Source organism: Microtus pennsylvanicus, chromosome 7 (genome assembly GCF_037038515.1).
Source record: "Microtus pennsylvanicus isolate mMicPen1 chromosome 7, mMicPen1.hap1, whole genome shotgun sequence".
Taxonomy (NCBI): Eukaryota; Metazoa; Chordata; class Mammalia; order Rodentia; family Cricetidae; genus Microtus; species Microtus pennsylvanicus.
This window is the reverse complement of record NC_134585.1, coordinates 33,251,861-33,277,201: the sequence shown is the minus strand read 5'-3', so window position 1 is coordinate 33,277,201 and position 25,341 is coordinate 33,251,861. Positions and strand designations below refer to the sequence as shown.

General features: G+C 45.4%; 1 protein-coding gene across 1 annotated transcript in view; it reads left to right on the top strand.

Annotated features, from left to right (window-relative positions):
• The window catches only part of Vwa3b (von Willebrand factor A domain containing 3B), a 178,044-nt gene that overhangs the window by 6,328 nt on the left and 146,375 nt on the right, over nucleotides 1-25,341 (top strand). The window contains exons 2-6 of the mRNA XM_075978890.1: nucleotides 1,388-1,623; nucleotides 9,493-9,587; nucleotides 12,355-12,605; nucleotides 14,412-14,574; nucleotides 22,297-22,466. Of these exons, the coding sequence (XP_075835005.1) occupies nucleotides 1,509-1,623; nucleotides 9,493-9,587; nucleotides 12,355-12,605; nucleotides 14,412-14,574; nucleotides 22,297-22,466 (794 nt within the window). The 5' untranslated portion in view covers nucleotides 1,388-1,508. The remainder of the gene's footprint in view (nucleotides 1-1,387; nucleotides 1,624-9,492; nucleotides 9,588-12,354; nucleotides 12,606-14,411; nucleotides 14,575-22,296; nucleotides 22,467-25,341) is intronic.

The following is a 25,341-nucleotide window of genomic DNA, read 5'->3' as shown; positions in this document are numbered from 1 at the left end:
TGTCTGTAAGTATATGTGAGTAGGCATGGGGACACCCTGGGCCTGTCATGAGGGTGGTTAGATCTGAACTCCTGCCCTCATGATGTGTAACAATCACACTTAACTTTCCAGTTCCTAGAAATCCAGTTTTAGAAATTGGAAAGGAGAATCTATTTGTGATTGAAGAGGCTTCATGTTCTTGGGAGACCATTTTTAAACACTGAACGTTGGCTACATAGTAATTAGAACCTTCTAGCTGCCATCCAGTTACTGATACAATCCGTGAACTCTGGCCTTACAAGGTTACACTTGCTCCCAGTCATAGGCTCTACCCAGTTGTGGTGAGCAGGTTAAGATTATATTAAGGTCTGGACAGTCTCTTCCTCTTGTGTACACTAGCTATATTTAGGCCAGTTGAGATGAGTTTAATACGGCGCATATTGCTTTGAGTCCAGTTGATCCCAGAACAGCTGGTTCCGCCAGCCAGAGCAATGAAGTCCAATTTTAGCGTGAAGCCCCAGAAAACAAAGCATTCGGGATGCAGATCTGTGAGTTCCAGTGGGGCTGAGCTGTTGTCCGCCCTCTCCTCCCAGATGGCTAGTCCACTTCAGGGTTTTGTTTTGTTTGTTTTTAATCTTCTTTATCCTTGGGTTCAAAATATTCTGTGTCAATGCGTGAATATAATTAGCATGCAGATGTGTAAAATGGCTTCCAGGGACCGTGTTTACTTTCCAAAGTGGGAGAGTGAGTCCTGTGTTTTTCTAATTATAAAAACAAATCCCATTTTAGAAATGTTCAAATAATGCAAAAATTGAAACACTATGGAAAAGGCAAAAACTGCACATTAGTGTTAATCTTTCAAGATGTTTCACAGCACACATATATGTAGATATATATGGCTACCACCTGGTAGTATGCGTCTATACTGTAATCTTAATGGGTAAATACTATGTTTTAGAGTACGTCAGTGGTGATGTTGATGTTAGATCTCCACCCTGTTGTGGGAGGTCTCTTGTTCATTTCCTGGCCTTCCAGACTCCCGAAATAATCACATAGAAACTATATTATTTGCCATACTGCTTGGCCAATAGCTTAAGCATATTGCTAGCTAGCTCTTACATCTAGAATTAACCTGTTTTCATTATTTTATATTTTACCATGAGGCTTGTGGTCTACCGGCAAGGTTTCAGTTGGCAGCTGGTGTCTACATGGCGTCTCTTGACTCCGCCTTCTTTCTCCCAGCATTCAGTTTAGTGTTGTCCCCCACTCCCAGCTCTACTCTGCCCTGTCACAGGCCAATACAGATTCTTTATTCATTAACCAATAAAAGAAACACATTCACAGAAGGGCTTCCTACACTACCCCACCATGTTTTCAGGAGCCCTGAGTTTGACCATTTCCCTTACAGGAAGTCCTTCGTGACCCAGGTCTTGGCTTAGAGATGGAGGAATCAGGATCGTCTTCCTCTATTGTCTGGGAGCAATAGCCGCAGAAGCTGGAGAGACAGCACAACACCAAGCAAGGCAGGCATGGCGGAGCACAGTCTTATTTCATCTGAGCAATGGCTTCAGCTGCATGGGCTTAAGAGCAAGAAGCTGAGCTTGAAGCAGATCTTGTCCCAGATTGGATTCCCACAGTCCGAAGGTACAGTACTCACAGGGCCTTCAGGGATCCTACCTCTGCTCCTGAGAAGCCGTAGGCCTCTGCACTTGCTTGGATTCTACATCCCTGCTGGGGGAAATGCTTGCACATGCTCCACCACAATCTATGTACTTCACATAGAAATACAACTGGAACTACATAGATTCAATATTAGGGCTGCTTCACTTCATTTGTGTGTACGTGTATGTGTATGTGTGCATGCATGTTGTGTGCGTATGTGTGTATATGCACATGTGTGTAGGCCAGAAGAGGATGTTGACCTCTATTTCTGTACACCTTATTTCTTCAACACAGGGTCTCTCACTGAGCCTGGAGTTCACAGATTTCCTGGTTAGCCTGGGAACCATTAACTTCCGGCAATCTTTTGGTCTCCTCTCTTTCCCACCCTCAGCACTGGTGCACTGGCTAGTCTCATGTCAACTTGACCCAAACTAGATTTATCTGAAAGGAGGAAACCTCAGTTGAGACAATGCCTCCATGAGAGTTGGCTGTAAGGCATTTTCATAGCTAGTGATTGATGGATGGAGGGCCTAGCCCATTGGGGGTGATGCTGTCTCTAGGCTGGTGGTCCTGGGTTCTATAAGAAAGCAGGAAAAGCAAGCAAGGGGAACAAACCATTAAGCAGCAACCCTCCAGGGCCTCTGCATCAGCTCCTGTCTCCAGGTTCCTGCCCTGTTTGAGTTCCTGTCCTGGCTTCCTTCAGTGATGGACTACAATATGGGATGTCTGATTCCCTGCGGCTCCATGGCATCTCTCTGACTCTGTCCTTCTTTCTCCCAGCATAGAGCATAGATTTTCCTGCCAAGTTCTGTTCTACCCTTGCCATCGGCTCAAAGCAGTTCTTTATTCATTAACCAATTAGAGCAACACATAGACAGAAGGACCTCCCACACCAAGGTCCTGTCTCAAAAAATATAGTACTTATTGAGCAGGGTGGTGGGGTGTGGCAGTAAGAAGAGAAGCCATGGGGGTGAGTTCTCTCCTTTCATCATGTGGGTTCTGGAGATTGAGCTCAGGTCTCCAGGTTTGGTGGCAAGTGCCTTTACCTGCTGAGCCATCTCTCCAGACCTCTCCTTTATTTTTTTAAGACAGGAGCTCTCATTGAACCTGGAGCTCCTGTATTTGGGTAAGCTTGTGGCCTGTGAGCTCTGCAGAACCAGCTGTCTCTGCCTCCCCAGTGCTGGGATTAAAGGTGTGCACCACTGCGCCCCATGCCTTGCCCAGTGCTGAAGATCAGAACTCAGGCCCGTTGTAGGAGGAACAGCGGGGCTGCGTCCCACCACCCGGCTAGCTTTACCCGAAATAATTACACAGAAACTGTATTCTTTTAAACACTGCCTGGCCCATTAGTTCCAGCCTCTTATTGGCTAGCTCTTACATATTGATCTAACCCATTTCTAATATCCCTGTAACACCACGAGGTGTCTTACCAGGGACAATCTTAACCTGCGTCTGTGTCCGGTGGGAGAATCATGGCCACTGCCCTGACTCAGCTTCTTTCTCCCAGCATTCTGTTTTGTCTACTCTGCCTACCTAATTTTCTGTCCTATCAGAGGCCAAGCAGTTTCTTTATTACTTAACCAATGAAACAACAGATAGAAAGATGACCCTCCTCCATCACTGGCCCTCGTGTTTGTTTGGCAAGTACTTTACCAACAGAGTCATAGTCTCAGGCCCAATTTAATTCTTTGTAATGAAAAGGTAGAAATTGTTTTTTTTTTTTTACTCACTCCACAGCAGAGGTCTTGATTATCCTCTGGGATTCGCAATCCCCTTTAAGATTGATTGAAGTAATTGCTTTATTGATTAAGAGAGGAGCTGTGTGCTATCTTAGGAAGAAAGTACATTTTTCCTTAGGGGGCCTAATGGCTTATGGTTTTTATTTTACTTTATTTTTTGTTTTTTGAGACAGAGTTTCTCTGTAGCTTTGGAGCCTGTTCTGGAACTAGCTCTTGTAGACCAGGGCACCACCACTGCCTGGCTGGTTTTTATGTTTTTTTTTTTTAATTTTTAGCTTTAAAATATGAATTTATTGATTTATTCATTATGAGCATATGTCCCTGGGAGGTGATGAGTGTGCATACATGGCGGTCAGAGGACACTTGTGGGTCTTGGCTTTCTCTTTTTCCCAAGTTGGGTTCTGGGGATCCAATTCAGGTTGTCACGGTGGAGAACAAACATGGTCACTGCCGATCCATCTCACCAGCCTGGAGGCATATATTTCTAAATGTTCTCCTTGTCATGTCGGTTCTTATCTCTCAGTAATATCCACTCGCCACCCCTAGGCAGCATGAAATGTGTGAGAGTATTTTCATTTGCATTTTTTTGGATACTGCATTTGGATACTGAAACATGGGGCCTGGGAAACAGGGCTCCCGAGTGTCACTGTGAGGGATAGCCTACTGCACAAGAAGTACTTTCTCCAACACATCTGTAACATGATGCGTGAAGGGTATGTCCTTAGGATAATTCCAATTAGTAGGTGTAACACGATCAATAAAAACCCAGAGACAGATATTGAGGTTCAACCTGGAGGTCAGAAAAGTCAAACAGCGAGCCACTGGCTCTTTACCTCAGTATGAAATGGTGATCCTGCCTTCAGGAATCTCAGAATGAGACTGTGTCTCAGAGCTGTCTCCTCCCATTTTAAATTCCTCTCTAGTGTAGGGATTAAAGGTGTGCACTACTACCATCCAGTTTCTATGGCAAACTAGTGTGGCTACTGTGATTAAAGGTGTGTGTCACCACTGCCTGGTCTATAAGGCTGACCAGAGGGGACTGTTTTACTCTCTGATCCCCTGGCAAGCCTTATTTATTAAAATACAATAAAATATCACTACATTTTCCCTTTTTGTCTAAAATAAAAAAGAAGGCTACAACTAATATAAGAAAACTATATATATATAATAAGTACAATAACTATATAGAGTATATACAGGCAATAATTACATCAACAATGTCTAGTCCATTTGCATTTGATAAATTCAGAGAAAATATATCCATCTTACCTTGATGAGTCCAAAGTCTTGTACCTAGCTTACTTTCTACTATAACTTGCTTCCTGCAGCTGGTAAACAAGGAAAATTATAACTATCTAGTCTTCAACTCCCTCAGAGACCCAAGAAGAAAACAATATTAATTTAGTAAGCAGGAAGTGTGAGAAGTGACTTCCAAAAATGTGAGAGATGACAGAAACAGCTGGCTACCTGGACAGTGACCCAAAGTTCCTCTGCAACATTGGGCATCTATCTTCAGCCAACAGGCCTAGCAAATCCAATAGGCTTTTTCTGTGAAGCAGGATATTCTGAAGGAATATGGTATGTGGTACTTATTCCAAAAATTGAACATTTCCTTTAAATTTTCCAATTTTGTAGAGTATAGGTTTTTGAAGTATGACCTGATTCTTCTCTGGATTTCCTCATTGTCTATTGTTATGCTCCCTTTCATTTCTGATTTTGTTAATTTGGATATTCTCTCTCTGCCTTTTGGTTAGTTTGGATAAAGGTTTGTCAATCTTCTTGATTTCCTCGAAGAACCAACTCTTTGTTTCATTGATTCTTTGTATTGTTTTCTTTGTTTCTATTTTTTTAAGATTTATTTATTTATTATATATGCAGTGTTCTGTCTGTCTGTATGCTTGTTGGCCAGAAGAGGACACCAGATCTCACTACAGATGGCTGTGAGCCACCATGCGGTTGCTGGGAATTGAACTCAGGACCTCTGGAAGAGCAGTCAGTGCTCTTAACCTCTGAGCCATCTCTCCAGCCCTTTTGTTTCTATTTTTATTGATTTCAGCCCTTAATTTTATTATTTCCTGTCATTTACTCCTTCTGGGTGAGTTTGCTTCCTTTTATTCTAGAGCTTTCATATGTTCTGTTAATTCACAAGTGTGGAATTTTTCCAGCTTCTTTATGTAGGCATTTATTGCTATGAACTTTCCTCATAACACTACTTTCATTGTGTCCTACAAGTTTGGTATGTTGTGTGGTCATTTTCGTTCAGTTTTAGGTAGTCCTTAATTTCTTTCTTTATTCTTTCCTTGACCCAGTGGTGATTCAGTTGAGCATTGTTCAATTTCTATGTGTTTGTGGTCTTTCTGAAACTAGTGTTGGTGTTGAACTCTAACTTTATGCCATGGTGATCCAATAAGATACATGGGTTTATTCCATTTTTTTTATCTGTTGAGGTTTTCTTTGTTACCCGAGTATGTGTTTAATTTTTGAAAGGTTCTGTGAGGTGCTAAGTAGAAGGGATATTCTTTTTTGTTTGGGTAGAATGTTCTATAGATTAAGTCCATTTGAGTCATAACGTCTGTTAGTTCCCTTATTTCTCTGTTGAGTTTCTGTCTGGCAGACCTGTGTATTGTTGAGAGTGGGGTGTTGAAGTCTACCACTATTAGGGTATGGGACTTAATGTGTGATTTAAGCTTTAGCGATGTTTCTTTTATAAATGTGGGTGCCGTTGTATTTGGGGCATAGATATTCACAGTTGAGATTTCCTCTTGATGGACTTTTCCTGTGATAAATATAAAATGTCCTTCTTTATGTCTTTTGATTGATTTCAGTTTGAAGTCTATTTTGTTGGATATTAGGATAGCTACACCAGCTTGTTTCTTGTTTTCATTTGATTGGAAAATTTTTTCTCAATCCTTTACATTGAGGCAATGTCTTTGAGGTTGAGGTGTGTTTCTTGTATGCAGCAGAAGGATGGATTCTGTTTTAGTGTCCAATCTGTTAGCCTGTGTGTTTTTATAGGTGAGTTGAGCCCATTTATATTAAGGGATACTAATGACTACTGATTGCTAGTTCCTATTATTTTTGTTTTTGTTGTTGGTATTGTATGGGTCTTTCCCTTTGAGATTTGCTTCTGTGAGTCATCAATTGCCTGTGTTTTGGTGGATGTAGCTGACTTACTTGGGTTGGAGTTTCCCTTCTAGTACTTTTCTGTACAGCTGGATTTGTGGATAGGTATTGTTTAAAATCTGTTTTGTCATGGAATATCTTGTTTTCTCTGTCTATGGTGATTGAAAGTTTTGCTGGGTATTGTAGTCTGGACTGGCATCCATGGTCTCTCAGTGTCTGCCCAATGCCTGTCCAGGACCTTCTGGCTTTCAGTGTTGAGAAAGTCAGGTATAATTCTGATAGGTCTGTCTTTATATGTTACTTGACCTTTTTCCTTTTTAGCTCTTAATATTTTTATTCTGTATGCTTATTTGGTGTTTTGATTATTATGTGGCGAGGGAACTTTTTTTTGGTCCAGTCTATTTGATGTTCTGTAAGCTTCTTGTACTTTCATAGGCACGTTCTTCTTTAGATTGGGAAAATTTTTCTGTATGATTTTGTTGAATATATTTTCTGTGTCTTTGAGTTGGGCTTCTTTTCCTTCTTCTATCCTTATTTTTCATAGGTTTGGTCTTTTCATGGCATCCCAGATTTCCTGGACATTTTGTCTTAAGCATTTGTTTAGATTTAACATTTTCTTTGACCAATGAATGAGTCTATTTCCTCTATCATATCTTCAACACCCGAGATTCTCTCTTCCATCTCTTGTATTCTGTTGTTTATGCTTGTATTTGTGGTTCCTGATCATTTACTCAAATTTTCCATTTCCAGATTTCTCTCAGTTTGTGTTTTCTTTATTGCCTCTATTTCAGTTTTCAAGTCTTGAATCATTTCCTTCATCTGTTTGATTCCCTTTTCTTGGTTTTCTTTAAGGGATTTGTTGATTTCTTCCAATTTTTGTTTGTCTTTCCCACCACTTCTTTAAGGGAATTTTTCATTTCCTCTTTAAGGAAATCATCTTCATAAAGTTATTTTTAACTTGCTGTTTTCTTCCACTTCATCTGTGTTGAGATGGTCATTCAGGCTTTGCTGTTGTAGAACCACTGGTTTCCGGGGGTGCTGTATTGCACTTTATGTTGTTGATTGTATTCTTACCTTGTCTATCCATCTCTTCTTCCAGTCGGTATAGGTGGAGCCTGTCTCCAGATGGTCCCTCTTCCTCCATTTGGTGTAGTTGAGGGCTGTGGCTCTATTAAATGCTCCTTCTGGTGCAGGCAGAACAGAGCCTCCAGCGATGACTTCCCCAGGTGCAAGCAAGAATCCCAAGGCTCAGATTCTTTCTTCCTTTATAAAATGGGTTTTTCCTCCCTCTTCAGAGCTGGGCATTCCTGGGTTTGGATCCTGAGCACCCACATAGAAAGCCAGTGTAGCATCACACATCTGCAATCCTAGTGATGAGGAGGCAGAGATAGGGACTCCCTAGAGTCAGGGCAAGGTTAGTACCAGAGCCAAGAACGCCATCTCTGGGGTTGAACATCAACAACTTTAGCCACATCATCATTATTATAAAGATGTCTCTGAGAAGCCTTGCCTCATCTTCCTCCACCATCATAGTCCATCCTGAGAGGCTCTGTGGTCTACTGGCAATTTCGTGAAGTGTTTAGAAAGGCATTTTAGGCAACACCATACTCTCATCCAGTGTGCACGGCTCCTGACACACAGTGGGTGCCAGTTAGTGCATGCAGCTAGGTGTTTGCACAGCTGAGTAAATAATCCAGTAGTTATTTGACACAGACCTCAGTGTGCATTCCGTTCAGCTACTGAGCCTGCCATAGACCTACATCTCTCAAGCCTCGGCCAGATGCTGTGGTTCTGACACCGTGTTTGGCTCTCCTGGATCAATGACTTGCTCACTTCATTTCACTAAGTCATGAATCAAGACTCGAGCAGTAGGTAGTACCTAAGTTGAAGTTTTACATTTACTCATTATTTTTGGCCAATCGAAGAAACAACCTTTCATTTTGAAATGTTCATTTGTATGTGTGTGTATTGTGGTGTGCGTGTGTAGTGTACATGCTCCTGTGTGCTTACAGGTGTGCATGTGTGTGCCCCCACTTTTGGTTTATTGACACAGGCTAATATGTATTTATGCCAGGTTGGCTTTGAAGTCCTCATTCTCCTACTTCCAACTCCCAAGTGTTAGAATTAAAAGAATGAGTTACCCATGCCTGGTGATTTCTTTTTCAAGTTTTGTAAATTAAGTCCAAACCTTCAGTAAAATTTCAGGCATTAAGCCTTTTTTTTTAAATTTTTTTTTATTTTTTTATTTTTCGAGACAGGGTTTCTCTGTAGCTTTGGTGCCTGTCCTGGAACTAGCTTTTGTAGACCAGGCTGGCCTTGAACTCCCAGAGTAAGCCCAATTTTTATGTTGTGATTTAGAACTCTGCCTTAATTGTTCTAGCTAAAAGTGTAACAGGGCCCCAAACATGAGAAGGTTTTCAAGATCTTAGCATAACTGACTCAATAGAGGAAATATCATTTGGTCTGTAAACTCAGAGTGTAGACAGCCCCATTTTCCAAAAATAAAAACAAGGATCTACTCCATCAAAGTCCATATAGTTCTGGGAAAGTCTCTAAATGGACTAGCCTTGCTTTTTGGCTTCTATAGCTCTGCTTCTGGCCAACTGTTCTTGCTAACTGAGGTATGTCAACCTAGGACATGATTATCATGTTTAAAAGCCCATCCTGAGAAAGGCTCAGGGCTATTCTGGGATCCTGGTTACCTAGTGTAGCTGCGGGCAGGGTAATAAAGACTTTCTATTGGCTTAAACCCATGCCTGAGCAGTCTCCTCTGGTGAACACCCCACACCAAAAGAACCACAAAGTGGAGCCCATTCTTCCTCCCTACTCATTCATGATTTCAAAGATTCTACACTTATATTGGTCCTAGTTCTTGCAAAGGCTTTATGACTTGGGACAGAATAACAAAATTAAAAATTACTGAGAAAAATTTCGAAAGTCAACATGAGAAGCTTTGCTGATTTATCGCCTTGACTTTCTAAAAATACAGATTATGTGACTTCTTTGAGGAGACTCGTGACTTCTCGGTATGCTGATGGCCTCTTCCCACAGTTCTACACAGCAGAAGATGGCAGGTTGTACAACGTAAGTCAGAGTTCTCTCATTGATCAGGTCTCATGGAAAGAGGCCTGAGTCACGTAAGATCCCTGCGGGGGGTGGGGAGAGTAGCCAGGCAGTGGTGGCGCACACCTTTAATCCTAGAACTATGGAGGCAGAGGCAGGTGGATCTCTGAGTTCAAGACCAGCCTGGTCTACAGAGCAAGTCCTAGGATAGCCAAGGCTATACATAGAAATGCTGTCTTGAAAAAACAAAACACACACACACACACAAACAAACAAAATAAAATCCCAGGGGTTAAGGAGATTCTGGCTTCTGGTTTTCTTTGGACACAGGCAGAATGATGAAGTTGTGGTTAAGCAGCAGGGGAACCCCACATCAGACAGAAGTCTGATCTCCAATGAACTCAAGAAATTGGTCACAAAAGAAGAAATAATCCAATAAAAAAATGGATCAACAGAGGAATCTAAAATGGCTGAAAGACACTTAAGGAAATGTTTAACATCCTTAGTCCTCAGAGAAATGCAAATCCAAACAACTCTGAGATTCCATCTTGCACCTGTAAGAAAGGCCAAGAGCAGGAAGCTCTTGATCAGAAACGGATGATCAGCTCTTGATTACTTACCAGCTCTTCATCTTACTTTGAAAAGGAGAGTGAAGAAGAGACACTATGACAGTATTCTCTGCAGTCACCCGACACAGGACTAGGGACAGTGTTGGCAGGTGGAGCTGAGTCCACACATATCACACCAGGACCCACAACTGGAGTTCATGGTCTTGTACAGAAGAAGATGTTCACAAATGTCAAGGGACATCTGTGCGTCATTAGGACTGTTGTGCCCTAATACAGTCATCCCTTGGAGTCCACAGAGACCCTTCCGGGACCCCCGGGTTAGTCACGACTGTCTGAAGAAATAGGATCATAGAAAGAACCTTTCTATTAAAAGGGGACTTATTACAGTGGCTCACAGACTGAGGTTCATCTTGTCAACAATGACCACCTCCTGATGGAAAGGCTAAGAGGTTGTAGTTGTTTTGTCCGTGAGACGAGATGTCTCAGCAGTCCCTGTCAGGTGCTGGAGTCCCGGAGGATTCCTAGGAGATGCTGGTCTTTAGTCCACATTGGGATCCTGAAGAAGTAGGTTGCGACCCCAGCAAAGGAGCGCCTCAGCGTCAGGATAGATGAACTCGCAGTTGAGCGTGAGTGGCCAGTAGGCAAAAACAAAAGCCTCTCTTCAGGGCCCTCTCATGTGGGCGGTTACCAGAAGGTGTGGCCCAGATTTAGGGCGGATCTTCCGATCTTAAATGGTCCAATCAAGAAATTCCCTCACAGGAGTACTAAACTGCTTGGATTTTGGCTAATTACAGATGTTGTCAAGCCTGTTCATTGTCATCATCCATGCAGTTCATTTTTAAAAATATTTTCCACCCTAGGTTGCTTGAATCTGAGAATATTGACCCAATGGATAGGGAGGGCTGACTGTATTTAGTATTTTAAAATTGCTCTTCTGAGTTTGGCCCACTAGAGCCGTTTTTAACTGGTCCACACTAAAATCACCACAGAACAGTAGAACAGATGTCTTCGTCCACATAAATCCACCGCCACAACCCCTGAGATCTCTCTGTGCTGTGACTTTTCTTAAAAGATGCGAACAAACATGTTTAATCTCAGATAGGGTACCCATTACAGACCAAAGAAAGGGTTCCATCTTCGTCTAGCTTAGTGAACCAGTGGATTTGTAGGGGTTACTCAAAGGAGCGTGAGGGTCTCAATGGCAACCGCATCATGGGGGGAAAAGCCCAATGTACCAAGCACGGGTGATGAGCAAAGCTGCGTCCCTACAGCTCGGTTATCAAGTTTCCTCCACAGTGGAGGAAATATTACACAACACGGTCTCACAACGTGGGTTCCGGAAACTGATGAGGTCTTGAAACAGGCAAGGAGACGTATCAGGGGGCTGGGGGCGTGGCTCAGTGGAAGAGCACTTGTTGAGCATGCGCAAAGTCTCTAGACCAAGTTGCGGCGGAAAAATGGTGCTGGCCCTTGAGACGTGAGCTCAATGGGCGACTTAGAGAGATGCAGACTGGGTACGGAAAAGACTTTACCAGATCTTGTAAACTTTGGTTTCTCATAGCACAGGCCACAACTTTTTCGTTCTTCTTTTCTGTTGTCTGCCTCTGCTCTCTAAAAGGCCCTGCGGATTGCCAGGCCTGCTTGAAGGAGGTGTGTACACACAGGAAGTTGCCGGCTAGTCTCTGTCTCCTTTGGGGGCATCCCGAAGGTATCAGTGGCGGCTGTAACTGGGTGAGCCAGGTCCAGGCGAGGTTGGTGTGGGAGGGAGAGGACAGAGTGACAAGTTACAATCTTTAGAATGAGTAACCGAGCTGCTGCTGTTTTTACAAGGAATTGGAGATGCTTGCAGAAATAGTTTGCAGTGTCTTACACAGAAAAAACTTCTTAGTGAGACTTTAAAAAAAAATCTGTCTTGGCTGATTTTTCTTTATTCTACTCAGTTTTCAAAGTGCCTCTGGCCGTTTTCTGGTGTCCTATATATATATTATAAAGATAAAACCCCTGAAAGCTCTTCTCCGCCCCCCCCCCCAACTACAGTTTGAAGAGATCACGTTATCTTTCCGAGAGACTGGAATCTTCCTGGGTCCTGTGGGGTTTGAAGGCCACCTACAGAACCCTTCTAGACGCATGGCTCCAGCTGCGTTACCGTGACTGCGGTTCTGTTTCTTTGGCTACTGTCCGCATTGTTTTTGATTGTTTTCATTCGCGTTTCCCTTCAGCTGACAGCGAAGTCAGAGCTGATCCACCAGTTTGTGGAGCATTTAACACAGGCCGTGGAGAGCTATAAGCAGCGGATGGACTGGCTTACCAGCAGGAGCCGGCAGATTTTTGGTGTCATTTTGGAACAGAGCATCACCATAGTACTGGATCTCAGTGACATTTTGACGGAGGAGCTCAATCTGTGCCAGGATGCGCTGACAATGGTCCTCCAGGAGCAGGTGGCTCTCATCACCAAGTTCAACATCATCTGGTGAGTTCTCAGGGGGAAACAGTGGTCTCCGTGAAACCTCATACCCGACTCGCACGTATTCAGAGTTAAGGAGCAGCGCTAACAGAGTTAGCCTGATGGCAAGGGAGGAGGATTATCATAATTCTGCAGAATGTACAATTTCAGCAGAAAACCCACGATGAATAATGAATCCTAGGGAACTTCTATCTGCTTTTCTCAGGGCACCTTAGGTTTCATGTGGAGAGAGATTTAGAAGCTTGCTTTTCTTCAGTCCACTGGCAGGTCAAAATATGAGAATATGAATTACATATTCATATTATGTATGCGTATATGTGTGTATGTTCTATAGGTGTGAGTCCCATTTTAGGTTGGATAACACGATTAAAGGCCACAACTTTGGCTCTCTTTTCCAGACTGAATCTGTGACACACATTGACCTCTCTTATGAGTTAAACCCCTTTCATTGGAACAGGTGGTTGCCTTTCTAGAATTTCACTTATTTTAGAGTTTTCATGATTGATTATTTATGGATTCTTGGAGCCACAGGAATGTGGGTCGCAGTGCTAACTCCTCAGCCACATCAGTGGCTGTATCTCCTTGACAAGAAACATCTGGATGAGTGGGCAGAGGGAAATGTGCCTGAGTTCTCTATTGAATAATGTACTGTTATCTAAATAGAGGACACCTTTGTGGGTGGGGCTTGACTTTTGACCCAGGTGTGTTATGGAGTTTTGATGTGCACGAAACCTTTCCTTTCTCAGACTCTTTACCATGGTGTATGTGCCACTCAGTCAGACCTCTCAACCCAGAGGAGCCCCAGCAAGGGAACACAGGTATGAGGCAGCACTCCCTGTGACGATGGGGCATTGGCAACAGTCAAGTCAATTTACTTAACGTTATAAACACAGAGAAATTCAAATGGTTCCTCTTACTGAGGTGAGGATGCCCTTCAGTCATTTCTAAGCCCTAAATAAACGGTTTAAACAAATGTTCTCAGGATTTTAAAGCCTGCACTATTGTTGATGCAGAAAGCAGAGCTGGTAAGACTGCCAGGATCATGAGAACAATGCCACTGGGAATAGACTTTAAGTCTAACAACAAGTCGCTACCAACTTGTAAACCGTAATACTGTAAGTTGCTATGAATTTGCGATTGAGAGAAGATAGTTTCATAATCCTTCCTGATTATGAAACTATTTTCTCCTAGTGTTGGTGTGTGGATGTGCCGCTACCTTGTGTGCATGCATGTGTGTGCAGACGTGTGGAGGCTAGAGCTGCCTTTTTCAGTCACTCTTCACTGTATTTCTTTCCCCCGTTTGAGACATCTTCCATGGAAGCTGGAGCTCACGGGTAATGACTGTATGGTCAGCAGGCCCCAGGGATCCTCCTGTCTCTGCCTCTCCACTTTTGGGATTGCAGTGTTTGATGTGGGTGCAGCCTTTTGATATGGGTGCTAAAGAAGCAAACTTTGGTTCTCATGCCTACCCAACAGGCATCTTACTGACTGGCCACCTCCTCGGTCACTCTCTTAGTCTCTTGAAAGCACTTGCACCTTTTTGTTTGCTCCCATGTCACTCCAGTCGGGTCTCCTGGTCCTTACGCCCGAGGGAGGTCATAGCGCTTTGAAATCGCGCATTACACTCAGTACACTTTCCTGAACAAGACTGAATTGCCTGAACTGGCTCATGTATTTTCACGCTAACCTTCAGGGGCCTGGCAGTTTGGTTTTCTTTCTCACTGAGGTAACTTTTGGTTGATAACCAAAGGCCGACACTTCCGTGGTAGCGTTAATCATGGCCTGGTGACTGCTACCCATGATTCCTTTCAGGGTTTCTGGAGAGCCAGTGAAATGGCAGGCGTGTGCTACCTCTGTGACCGAAGACGCCATAGCTGCCGCCATCAGCTGGGTGGAGAAAATGGCTTTTGAGCCAGTGGCTGTGGGAGAGGTTAGCTCCCTGGATGCTCTGCGGGAAGCTGGGAAAGACGAAACTGTAAGTGGGAATCCATGGGCAGCCCAGGTCACCAAACTTAACTGCATACTCTGTGTCTTCCCACTGCTCATCTGGGTCTCCTAGCACCGTCACTGAGAGTACCTGCCTCAGGTTCCTGTCCAGTTGCTATGATGACATACCCCAGCCACAAACAATTTGGGGAAGACATGGTGTAAATGGTTTATTTCTGCTCACAATTCCAGGGTACAGTTGTCATAGGTGGGGTGCCACAGCCACGGGAGCTTGAGGGAGCTGGTCACATTGCACCCACAGTCAAGCGGGGGGAAGGGGGGGACAGACCACAGTAACTCTCAGCTCACCTTCTCTTTCATACAGTCCAGGACCCAAACCTGGGGAACAACGCTGCTCATTTTTGCCTGGGTCTTCCTATATCAATTAATGTAATCACCCCCCCCCCCCATACACACACATTCCCACAGGCCAACCTGGTCTGGATAATCCTTCACTGAGGAGTTCTTTCCAGCTGATTCCAGATGGTGACAAGTAGAGAAAACTAACCAGCATGGTCCCCAGAGCGTAATCCTGTTCACCCCTGGACCCACACCGGTCTAGAAGCAGGTTCCAGGTTTCAGATAGGAATCAGACTATAAGCTTTAGTGATGGCCATGCCATGCCTCTGTAACGTATTAGCTCTATTGTTGCCCTCCTGCTGATTAGAGAAATGAATCCCTATCTTATAAGACATGGAGAGAGCTTGGGAGACTTCTCACAGAATCCTGAGAACAAGGAAATAGGGTTTCCCCAGCACCCAGGTTCTGGATCTTCCCCAGTTCCTTCTTTTCATGAACGGATCTATTATGTGTATCTAAGCTGATGAGCCCCGTATGATGGTTGGCTGTAATTATCCACTTGACACAACACAGAACCACCTGAGTAGGGAATCTCAATGAGGAGTTGTCTACCTTGGGCTGGACTTGTGGGCATGTCTGTGTGGGATTGTCTTCATAGCTACGGGAAGACCCAGCCCACTGTGGGCAGCACGGGTGCCTAGGCAGGGAGGCCTGAACTATGTAAGAGTGGAGAAGTTGAGCTGAGCACAAGCGAGCAAGCATGCATGCATTTCATTCGTCTCTGCTCTTACTGTGGATGTCCTGTGACCAGCTACTTCAAGATCTGTCACCCTGACTTCCTTGCGGTGATGGACTGTAACCAGGGACCGTGAGCTCAAGTAAATGACTTTCCCATCTATGTTGATCTTTGCCAAGATATCTGTATCTCAGCAACAGTAATGAAACCGAGACAGCACCTATGACACATTCTGATATCCTGACGTATGGTTTTTGATTGGGACCTTTGATAATAAAACTTCTCCTGAGACAAGCAAGTAAGAGGTGGTAGTGTCTGGCATCTCTTTCAGGCACAAGGCGTGTTTCTTTGAGTTGCTCTGGTGATGGGACCCTTGAAGAGACTGAGATAAGGGCAAGGGATTTCTCTGGCTGGGAGGAATTCCTTAGCCAGCTTCATCTCCTCCGGAGTGGGAGGTGGAGGTCTGCTTGCCTTTGAGATATAGATGCTAAATACTTGCTTCCTGTCTTCTGGAAGGCAGGGCTCTCTGTAGGTTTCAGTCTTTATGTAGCTGCATCTGGGAGTCCTTTCTTTACAAATCAACAAACAAACAAATGCTGGCACTCCTCCCTTGGCCACCAGCCCATGTTTATCAGCACTAAGGTGATGGTTTGAAATTGGGAACACATTTTCCCCCCTTGCAGAGCCCGCTGAACACATGTTTTCCATTAAAGAAGAACCAAATACGAATCACTTTGTTCTTTGGCCCTTCCAGTCTGTTTTGACATCTGCAAAATTCCAAGCGTCTGGATCTTAATAAGCATTCAAAATGGAATGTTTCCCAGGCTTTGGATGTGCGTGTGTGTGTATGTGGGTATGTGTGCATGCACACATGTGTATGTTTGTGTATGTGTGTGTGTGTGCATGCATGCACGCCTGTGTGTACGTGCGTGCGTACACCCATGAGCATGCACTTTCTTTGTGGACTTGACTGTATTGGTCACTTCTGACTCTGGCCATCTGGTATGACTCCAGTCTCCAGATTACCTTGATTTCCTCCTTTGTTTCTCCTGGGTTCATTCCTACTTTAGAAAATATGAACAGCCCAGTGAGTGCCAGCGGCGTCCTTATAGAAGAAGACCCGAGAAAGGTGCCCGCAGGTACTGACCACCACATTCAACCCATGGCCTAAAGCAAGCACAAAACGTATACAAACCACAGACATCCTTTATTAAGAGTCTCTACCTGTGGGTGATCTCAAGAAGAACCCTAGTAAGCGCTGCTGTCTTGTGTATTAGAAAGTGCCGTACTCTGTGTTGTGTAAGAGTGAAAACCAGTATGCATGTGCATGGTGGGGTAGGTTGGGTCCCCTAAAGGTCCACTCCTCTGCTTCATGCCCCTTGTGACCATCCCATAGTTTCAATTCATCCATGTAGTCTGCTAGGAATAAAAAAGACGAAAATGTCAAGCTACTTTTGGAATAATGACTCTACCACCTAGGCTTTTCCTACTGATGACAACCTACTTTGGATTGTCTTCCTTCATCCATGGGTCCTGAAACTCATAAACATTAATATCCAAAAATTAAATGGAAGCCTGTATTATGTGAGACCCATCTGTGGAGGAGACCATTGGTCTCATTCAGTACTGGGCTTGTAACCAGAAGAACAGACAAGAAGAGAGGACTGAGCATGGGTCTTGGGGTCTAAGAGGAGCCCAGGCAGAGCGTGAGGGTCTGTTTAAACCATGTCGTCAACACTAGCAATGGCAGGGCACAATTGAAGTCTGGGTATCTTGTGCAGAAGGATCTGGTTTGTGGGATGGGCAGCCTGTGAGCTATTGAGGAAACACCAGGCAGGTGAGGACTGGGGGTCCTGAGAGCCCAGCTGTTCTGGTCAGCACAGGGTTTCTGCGGTACCAGTGGGCCCTGGAAACCTGCAGACATAGAGCACACAGGGCCTTTGGAAAGAAAGGGCTCTTCGGCCTGCCTTGGTTGCCCATGAAATCTGTCTGAGGAGTTTCCTTCATGCTTCCAGAAGGCCATCTGCCCTGCACGATGCCTGACTTTGTAATTTCTGTTTATCTCAATTTGCCTTTCATGTACCTGATAGGCACACATTTGGAGTTGGGGGTTTTTAAATCATATTCACAGGGAGACTAAGTGAGTCAATTAAAGATAGAATCCCCCAGTCCTATGAGGGGCCTGCCCTGCTGATTGCCAAACCATCAGTCTGTAAAGCTGACAACTCATTTGTTTCCTCAGAGCAGTCTGGACAGGTGTAAAATTTTTCTATTATGCCCCTGATGCCTACTCAGGGCTGCCGAAATGTTCATTGGTCAGTGAAGGAATGAAAAGAAAATACTATCAAGGTTGAGTTTGGGGGCTGAGTATAGTTCCAAGGGGTTCTGGTCCTAAACACATCACATAGAACCGAGGTTTTTGGCTTTGTTTTGTTTTGGTTTGGTTTTCAGTTGAAGAAACAAGAGACATGGGTGGTGATGAGCTGAACATAGACCTTAAGACCTGGAAGGGCAGATAGTGACGGTCCAGTGGGGTGTGAGGAGGGGTCTAGAACTGACCCCAATACTGACTATAAGGAGGAGTCATCACCATAAAGGGAATCAGAGAATCAAAGTGGCCCAAAGAAGGAAATGTCAGAGAAATGGGGAGGACCGGGAGTTGGAGCCCCGTGTATGGGATGGTTTAAACGCTGCAGTGTTATGAAGAGAGAGGCAGTCTTTGCCAGCCTCCTTGCTGGGCTTTGGGCTGCTTGTGCTTCTTGAGGAGGGAAGATTTTTATGCCCAAGGCTTTGGGATGAGAGCCGGCTTGGACAGGTGGCAGAGAGGGTAGCTGGAGTAGAAGCAGCTGCTCCCTATCTGTGTCTTTCTTTTCTTCCTTCCAAAGCTGATGTCAGAAAGATAGATTCCAAGGTCTCTTTGTCTGGGCAGAATGCAGGTTGCCATGTAATGATCCAGACTGAAACAGGACCTAAAGGTGCCATCCTAATCGTGTGTGTGTGTGTGTGTGTGTGTGTGTGTGTGTGCAGGTGATACACACCTGTGTACATTTCTATGAAGGCCTGAGGTCTTCAGATGTCACATATCTTCCTCTTCTGCTTTTGGAGACAGGGTCTGTGATTGGACTTGGAGCTCTATGACTGACCAGACTATCTGCCCAGTGAACCCTATGGGCCCCCCATTTTTGTACCCGAAGCACTGTGATTATAGGCACTCAGCACTGAGTCTGACTTTTGCAAGCGTGCTGGAGATGGAATTCAGGTCCTCCTACTTGAGCTGCAAGCCCTTTAAGGGCTGAACCATCTCCCCCGCTTACCCTTCTATTTTATGTGAAAGCATTGCAGGAGCTTTTGGCTCACTCCTCAGTGCAGTAAAGGCAGGTTTCAGTTCAATGACGTCTCAAGAGGAAAACATCTCTGTTCGAGAGTCTCCATTGCTTGGGCCATTGCCAGCAGCAGTGAAGCATCCTGGCAGAGACTGCTGGCACAGCCCTCTGCATCTCTAGGTCCTCATCTCCCTTTCGCTCTCACAGACCCTAGAAGGTACTCTGTCTGTTCCTTGTACTCGGGCCATGTGTCATTACAGGTGCCTATGAGAGGATATTCCTACATTAAATTTGGGCACAGGGGCAGCTGGGAAGCGCTTGTGAGCAACCGTGCCTCATCTGTACACCTGGCACAAGGCCTGCGTCACACTAGGAAGAGGAATGGCCTGGGATGCGATCGCTGGAAAAACAAAACAAAGCAATTCAGTCAGCTTAACACTCGATGGAGTGCTGTTTCTTAGATTGTTTTCTTCTGCCTGCTAGATGGCTGGTGGGAAGAGATTTACAGCATTCATTAGGTTCCACTTCCTAGCAGGTACTTCCTGTAAAACTCTGGGAGCTAGTGTTGGCAGACTGGAGAGGGAGAGCTATGGGAGGGGGTGGGGCTTTTCTATGCCCGCTAGAGGAGGTAGTGGCTGAGGTAGTCTGGTCCAGTTTCTCACTCTGGCTATTTAACTCCCAACCTGTGTCCTTGGCTACCCCTGTTCTTCTCGCCCCCTCAGACACCAAATACGCTCTTTCTGCTGCAGACCGAGGTTCCTAACCAACTGGACAGCCAATCATGAGTCTATCCCCTCTACTAGGTTCAAAGTTAAGGGGGAAACATCTGTTGACTAGCTTCAGCTGGTAAGGGGTTGAGATTAAAGCGTAAATAAATCATGGGCCCTAGGATGTCTGCTTCTCACCCTCGCAGTGTGGTTGTGGAGACCTCTGCCCAGTTCTATGTGGAAGTGATCAATCAAGGTGATTTTGAGAGACAGGCTCAGATGGTGTATATTTCTGGCTTGCTTTGATTGGTACTTTCAGAGATTTCTGTAAAATATACATACACACATTAGTGTAGATCCCCAAAGCTCAGAAAACCAAGCCACAAGGATAACTTGCATTGTCTCATTTTGACCTAAAGATAGGTCACTTGCCGGAGTTCATGCATTCACGTCAGGAGAAGATCTGGTGGGTTGCTACTGAGGACACAGCTCATGGGTCCCTTTGGCGGGCTTTACCTATCCCTGGGTTATGCCAAGAAGACTTGTTTCTGGTATGATGTGCATCTCCCAGAATCCCTGGATTAAGATGGACAGACATGTCACTGTGGTCAAGGAAGTAAGTCATTTTCCTTAAGATGAGTCTTGTGTGTTTTCTCTCATAGATGCTCAAACCGGGGCAGGTGCACGCAGAAGAGGTGTGTCTGTTACTTTTCTCATTGCTGTGACAGAATGCTCAATAAAAGAAGGGCTTATTTGGCTCGCAGTTTAAGAAGGGCTACAGTCTGTCACTGCAGGGAAGGCATGGTGGCAGGACTGTGACATGCTTTATAGTAGTCAGGGAATAGAGAGCAGACAGGGAGTGGAACAGGACCATGACATCTCAAAGCCTGCCTCCAGCGACCCACTAGCCTCAGCAAGGCTCTACTTCTTAAGGTTTCTAGAACTTTTCAAAACTGTGTCTCCAGCTGAGGACCGAGTGTTGAAACAAATGAGTCAGTGGGGGAACATTTCGCATCCAATCTACAGTAGGAAGGGGACAAGGAACAAGAGGGGAGATAAGAGAGGGTAACAGAGAGGGTAGAAGTAATCAGACCATATATACCAGGCAGATATATGGAAACAATGTAAAGGAATCCGGTATTTTGTATAATTAATGTATACCAACATATAAAGGTGTATTGCAGTCGGTGTTTGTGCGGTGTGTGTGGTGTGTTGTATGTCTGTGTGGTGGTGATGGTATATGTGTATGTGTGTAATGTTACCATGTGGTGGTTATAGTGCGTGTGGTGTATCTGTAGTATGGTTTTTGTGTGTGTATTATGTGTAGTGTGGTATGTGTCTATGGGGTATGGTGTGTATGTGTGGTGTGATGTGTCTGTCTGTATGGGGGTTTGGTATATATGTACTATGTTGTATGGTGGGGGTATGGTGTATATAGGGGTGAGGTGTGTGTCTGTGTGGTATGGTGTGTGTGTCAGGGGTGGTATGTAGTGCGTGTGTTGTGTTCGGTGTACGTGTGATAAGTGGTATATGTGTACATTATGTATATGTGTGTGTTGTGGGGTGTGTGTGCAGTATATTCAGTGCATGTGTGTGTGGTGTGGGGTCTGGTGTGGGGGTATGTGTGAGTGTGGTATGTGGGTATGCTTGTGTGTGTATTGCTTCTGACTTGGATTGTCCACTGGGCATTGTGCTCTGGCACGGCTGTGTGGAGCAGAGCCAGGTGGGCACACCCTTCCCCTAACCAGCAGCATGGAATGAGGATGGCCTCATCTTCCCAGGTGTGTGTTTCCCTAGTGCGAGAGAGCAGAGGATGAACCAACTGGGAATACACTCTTTCTTCTGCATCCCACCTCAGACTGACAATGGATGAGTTTGTGCTGCAGAATTCTGCACTGCCCGGAGAAGTCGATAATACTGTGCTCCCCACCCTCAGCAGCTGTCTAGGCCAAAACTTTCTTTGCTTCTTGAAAACAACGTTGCCTCTCTGTCTGTGTACCTGTAGGCCTGAGGCAGCTGCTCTCCAAATCTGCCAACTATATTCTTTGTGCAGCACCTAAGGACCATAGTGTAGACATAAGTTTCTTTCCTTTCTAGTCCTGCAGCCGTTCAGTCCCAAAGAAATACACAGAGGCTTCTATTAATTATAAACTGTTTGACCTGTTAGCTTAGGCTTATTATTAACTAGCTCTTACAACCTAAATTAACCCATAATTCTTGTCTATGTTTAGTCACATGGCTTGGTACCTTTGCTCAGTGCAGCATTCTCATCTTGTTTCCTCTGTGTCTGGCTGGCATCTGCTCTCTGCCTTTCCTGTTCCCAGAATTCTCTTAGTATGATTGCTCATCCTATACTTCCTGCCCCTGGCTACTGGCTAATCAGCACTTTATTAAATCAATACAAGTGACAAATCTTTACAGTGTGCAGAAGCATTATCCCACTGCTCCATGGCTGTTGTCAAGAGACCTTGAATGGCTTGCTGGCCTTATGTCTCATTGTCATCATGGGACACTGACCATAGCTTCTATTCGTTCTGTCCTCTCTTTTTTGCAGCAATTAGGAAATGTGTTGCTGATGAGCATAGCACAAGTCTGGGGTATATGGCGGGTCGATAAGCGTTGTCATTTGTGCCTCTGTCTTGCAGATCGAAGCCATTTACTACTTCGTGGTGGGGGATATTCCGGAGAATTCCCAGGAGCATCTTCTCCAGAGGGTTTTGGAGATCCCATATCCAGTCTGCACAGTGTCCTTCAATGCCAGAAGAGAAGGAACTGTAGCTTTCCTAAAAGATCTAAGCACGAAGACCCACAGCAGGTAGGCCGAAGATGGACTCGAGAGGGCCTGAGCGTGAGTGGCCCGCTTACAATCTAGAGGCGTACTCAGTGTGTCCCTGTGCACAGTCCCCATGGCTAGTGTACCCTTTTCTTTATCATACAGCAATCCAGTTCTTTTGTTCTGATGTCTTGGAGTCTTTACGACTGGAGAGTTGCTCCCCGCCCTAGTCAGTTAATCCCTAGAGATAGGAAGTACTGTCTGGAGGTTACAGGGTCTCATGCTCAGGACAGTTGTCACCTCAGTGCCAGACAGGGATGATTGGAGGTAGCTATGCATCCATAGCTCACTACAGTTCTTCACATTAGCCAATCTTTTTTTTTAAACATACAGGTTATTGTATATTAAATAAGAGGAAATTGTTAGTGATATCGAGGCCTGGACTTAGCCTTTATTGACACCAAAGGCAAGCCGGAAATATATCTTTTCACCCACCATTCTGCCTAATAGAGTTGGTGGAAAGGCTGTCCTCGCCCACAGCTCCAGGAACCCCGATTTTCCATGTCTGAAGAGGGTCAGGACTCATCATGTGCAGCAAGACCTATGAGAGTCTGAACTCACCACTCTGGAAACTCTTCAACCACTTTGAAATCACCAGGCACAGGGCTTTGACGCTCTGATCTTAAGTATCCCTAAATACACAGAAGAGGCTCCTCATCCACTCTCTCCGGGGTAGAGAGAAAGACAGCTGGCAGGATTCCCTCTCTGGCTTGTCCTTGCCTCCCATCTCCCAGGGAACTTTCTCCAGGAGGTTCAGCGCCTGGGGAACAACATGCCACAGGCAGCACTGATTCATCTGCTGCATTTTTAGACCGTCTCTTGCAGGGTGGAGGATTTGCATGAAATGGTCGGGGCGGGGGGGGGGCACCATCCTCTGCCTGCTCTGGACCCTCACAAAGGAGCCCAGCACACAACCCTTAGCACATCTCCCTGTTGTAGCACGGGCTCAGACACACCATGCCTTCTGTCGTTCCTTTGTGCTCTGGGCTCCTGGGCCCAGCTAGAGGGCAGTGAATATCCAACTGGAAACAGCATGTCTTTCTGGGTTTAGCTCGCTGGCTGCCTAGGCCATGAGCTCTCCAACTGGACTCTGATCCTCACCTCCCTAGTGTCCAAGGCTGTGTTCGTGTGGAGCCATCAGCGTGGGTGTGGGTGCTGTGATACAGAAGTCCTCTCCAAAGAGCCTTTCACAATTGTGTCTCGTCCCATGAGAGATTAGAACGCCTGCCTGTTCCCTTTTCTAATCTGGAGAAGAGATTAGAGAATAGAAAGTTCTAGTCATCCAAGGCCTTGGCACTCAGAGTTCAGGGTTTGCCAGGACAGGTCGTCCCTCCCCCTCACCACACACACACACACACACACACACACACACACACACACACACACACACACCCTTGACCTATCAGGCGGTCACCAAAGGAAGAAAGCTGGCAGCTGGCTCTTTCTGCTCAGCGAAGTGCCGACAGAAGGCAGGCATAGCAAGGCTGGGTGCCCTGGCTTCAGGGACCTCAGGGCCACAGGAATGAGGCCGTCTTATTCACTGCCACCAAGTCACTGTGCGAGTCTCACCCGAAACTCTAGGAAAATGATAGTCTTTCCACAATCCAGGAGGCCCTGAGACTGCTTCCACTTCTGTTTGCCCATCTGTCCACTCCAAGTGGTCCGGCAGCAGCAGGAATCCCTGAGTTGAATGAGCAGTGACAAGCGGAGGCTGATCTCTGAGCATCACCTGAGAGTCAGAGATCACCTTTGGGAATCAGAAGCTAGTGTCTTATCACTGACTTTCTGGGTTCCAGTAAGCAGTTTCGGGGCTGAGGATGTAGCTCGCTGGTGTATGTGAGGGCCTGTGATCCAGCTGTACAGAAGGGGGAGGGAGAAAGAAAAGAGAGACAGGCCCATCGAGTTGTGCTACACCAGCCGCTGCAAGCTTCGACGTGCAGAACAATCCTCTGGGGATCTCGTTAAAGTTGTGTGCTGACTCAGCAGGATAACAGATCTCTCACCAGCTCCCAGGCGACACTGCTGCTGTTCCTTGGACCACACTCGGAGCTGGCAGGCCCCCAAAACTTGCCCACACAGGAATTCTTTTCATAAGCTCTTAATCTCAAAACCTGGGGCAGTGTGTGTTTGCTGAGTTACGCTTGACTGAGGCCACTTCAGCAATAGGCATATTAGTCAAGGTCGGCTGTACCCCCAGGTTTCAGTGTTGAGCCAGTCGGTGCTACTGGCTGCTAGTGGGGTCCCCCATTTGATGCCTGGGCCATCAAAGCTAAGTTAATAACACAGAGACAAAATAACACAAACTATCATTTTCCTAGCGTCAAGAAATGCCATTGAGTTGGGCTAATTAATATAATGAGAAGCCACATCACCACTAAAAGTCGCAAACCATTCTTGTGCATGTGCATGTAGCTGTATATGGAGGCCAGAGTCAATGCTGGGCATTTTTTCTGGTCACTTGCCACCTTATCTTCTGAGACAGGGTTTTTCAATGAACTTGAAGCTCGCTGATTCAGTTAGGCTGGCTGGCCAGCAAGCTCCGGGAATCGTCTGTCTATATCTCATCAGTATTGAGATCATAGATGTATGCTCCAACCTGGGCATTCTATGTGGGCTTTATAAGCTGGGGATCCGAACCCAGGTCCCCAGGCTTGCTCAACAACAAACTGAGCTGAGCCATCTCTCTGCCTGGCTTTGATCGTGAAAGTTGACAAGACAAGGTGTAGGGAAATCAGAGAATAGGAAGGTCTAAAGAGGCTTGCAGTTGGGTGTGGCGTTGTATACCTTAGTCCCGGCTACTTGGGAGATGGAGGCAGGAGGATTGCTTGAGCCTAGAATTTCAGGGCAACATAGTGAG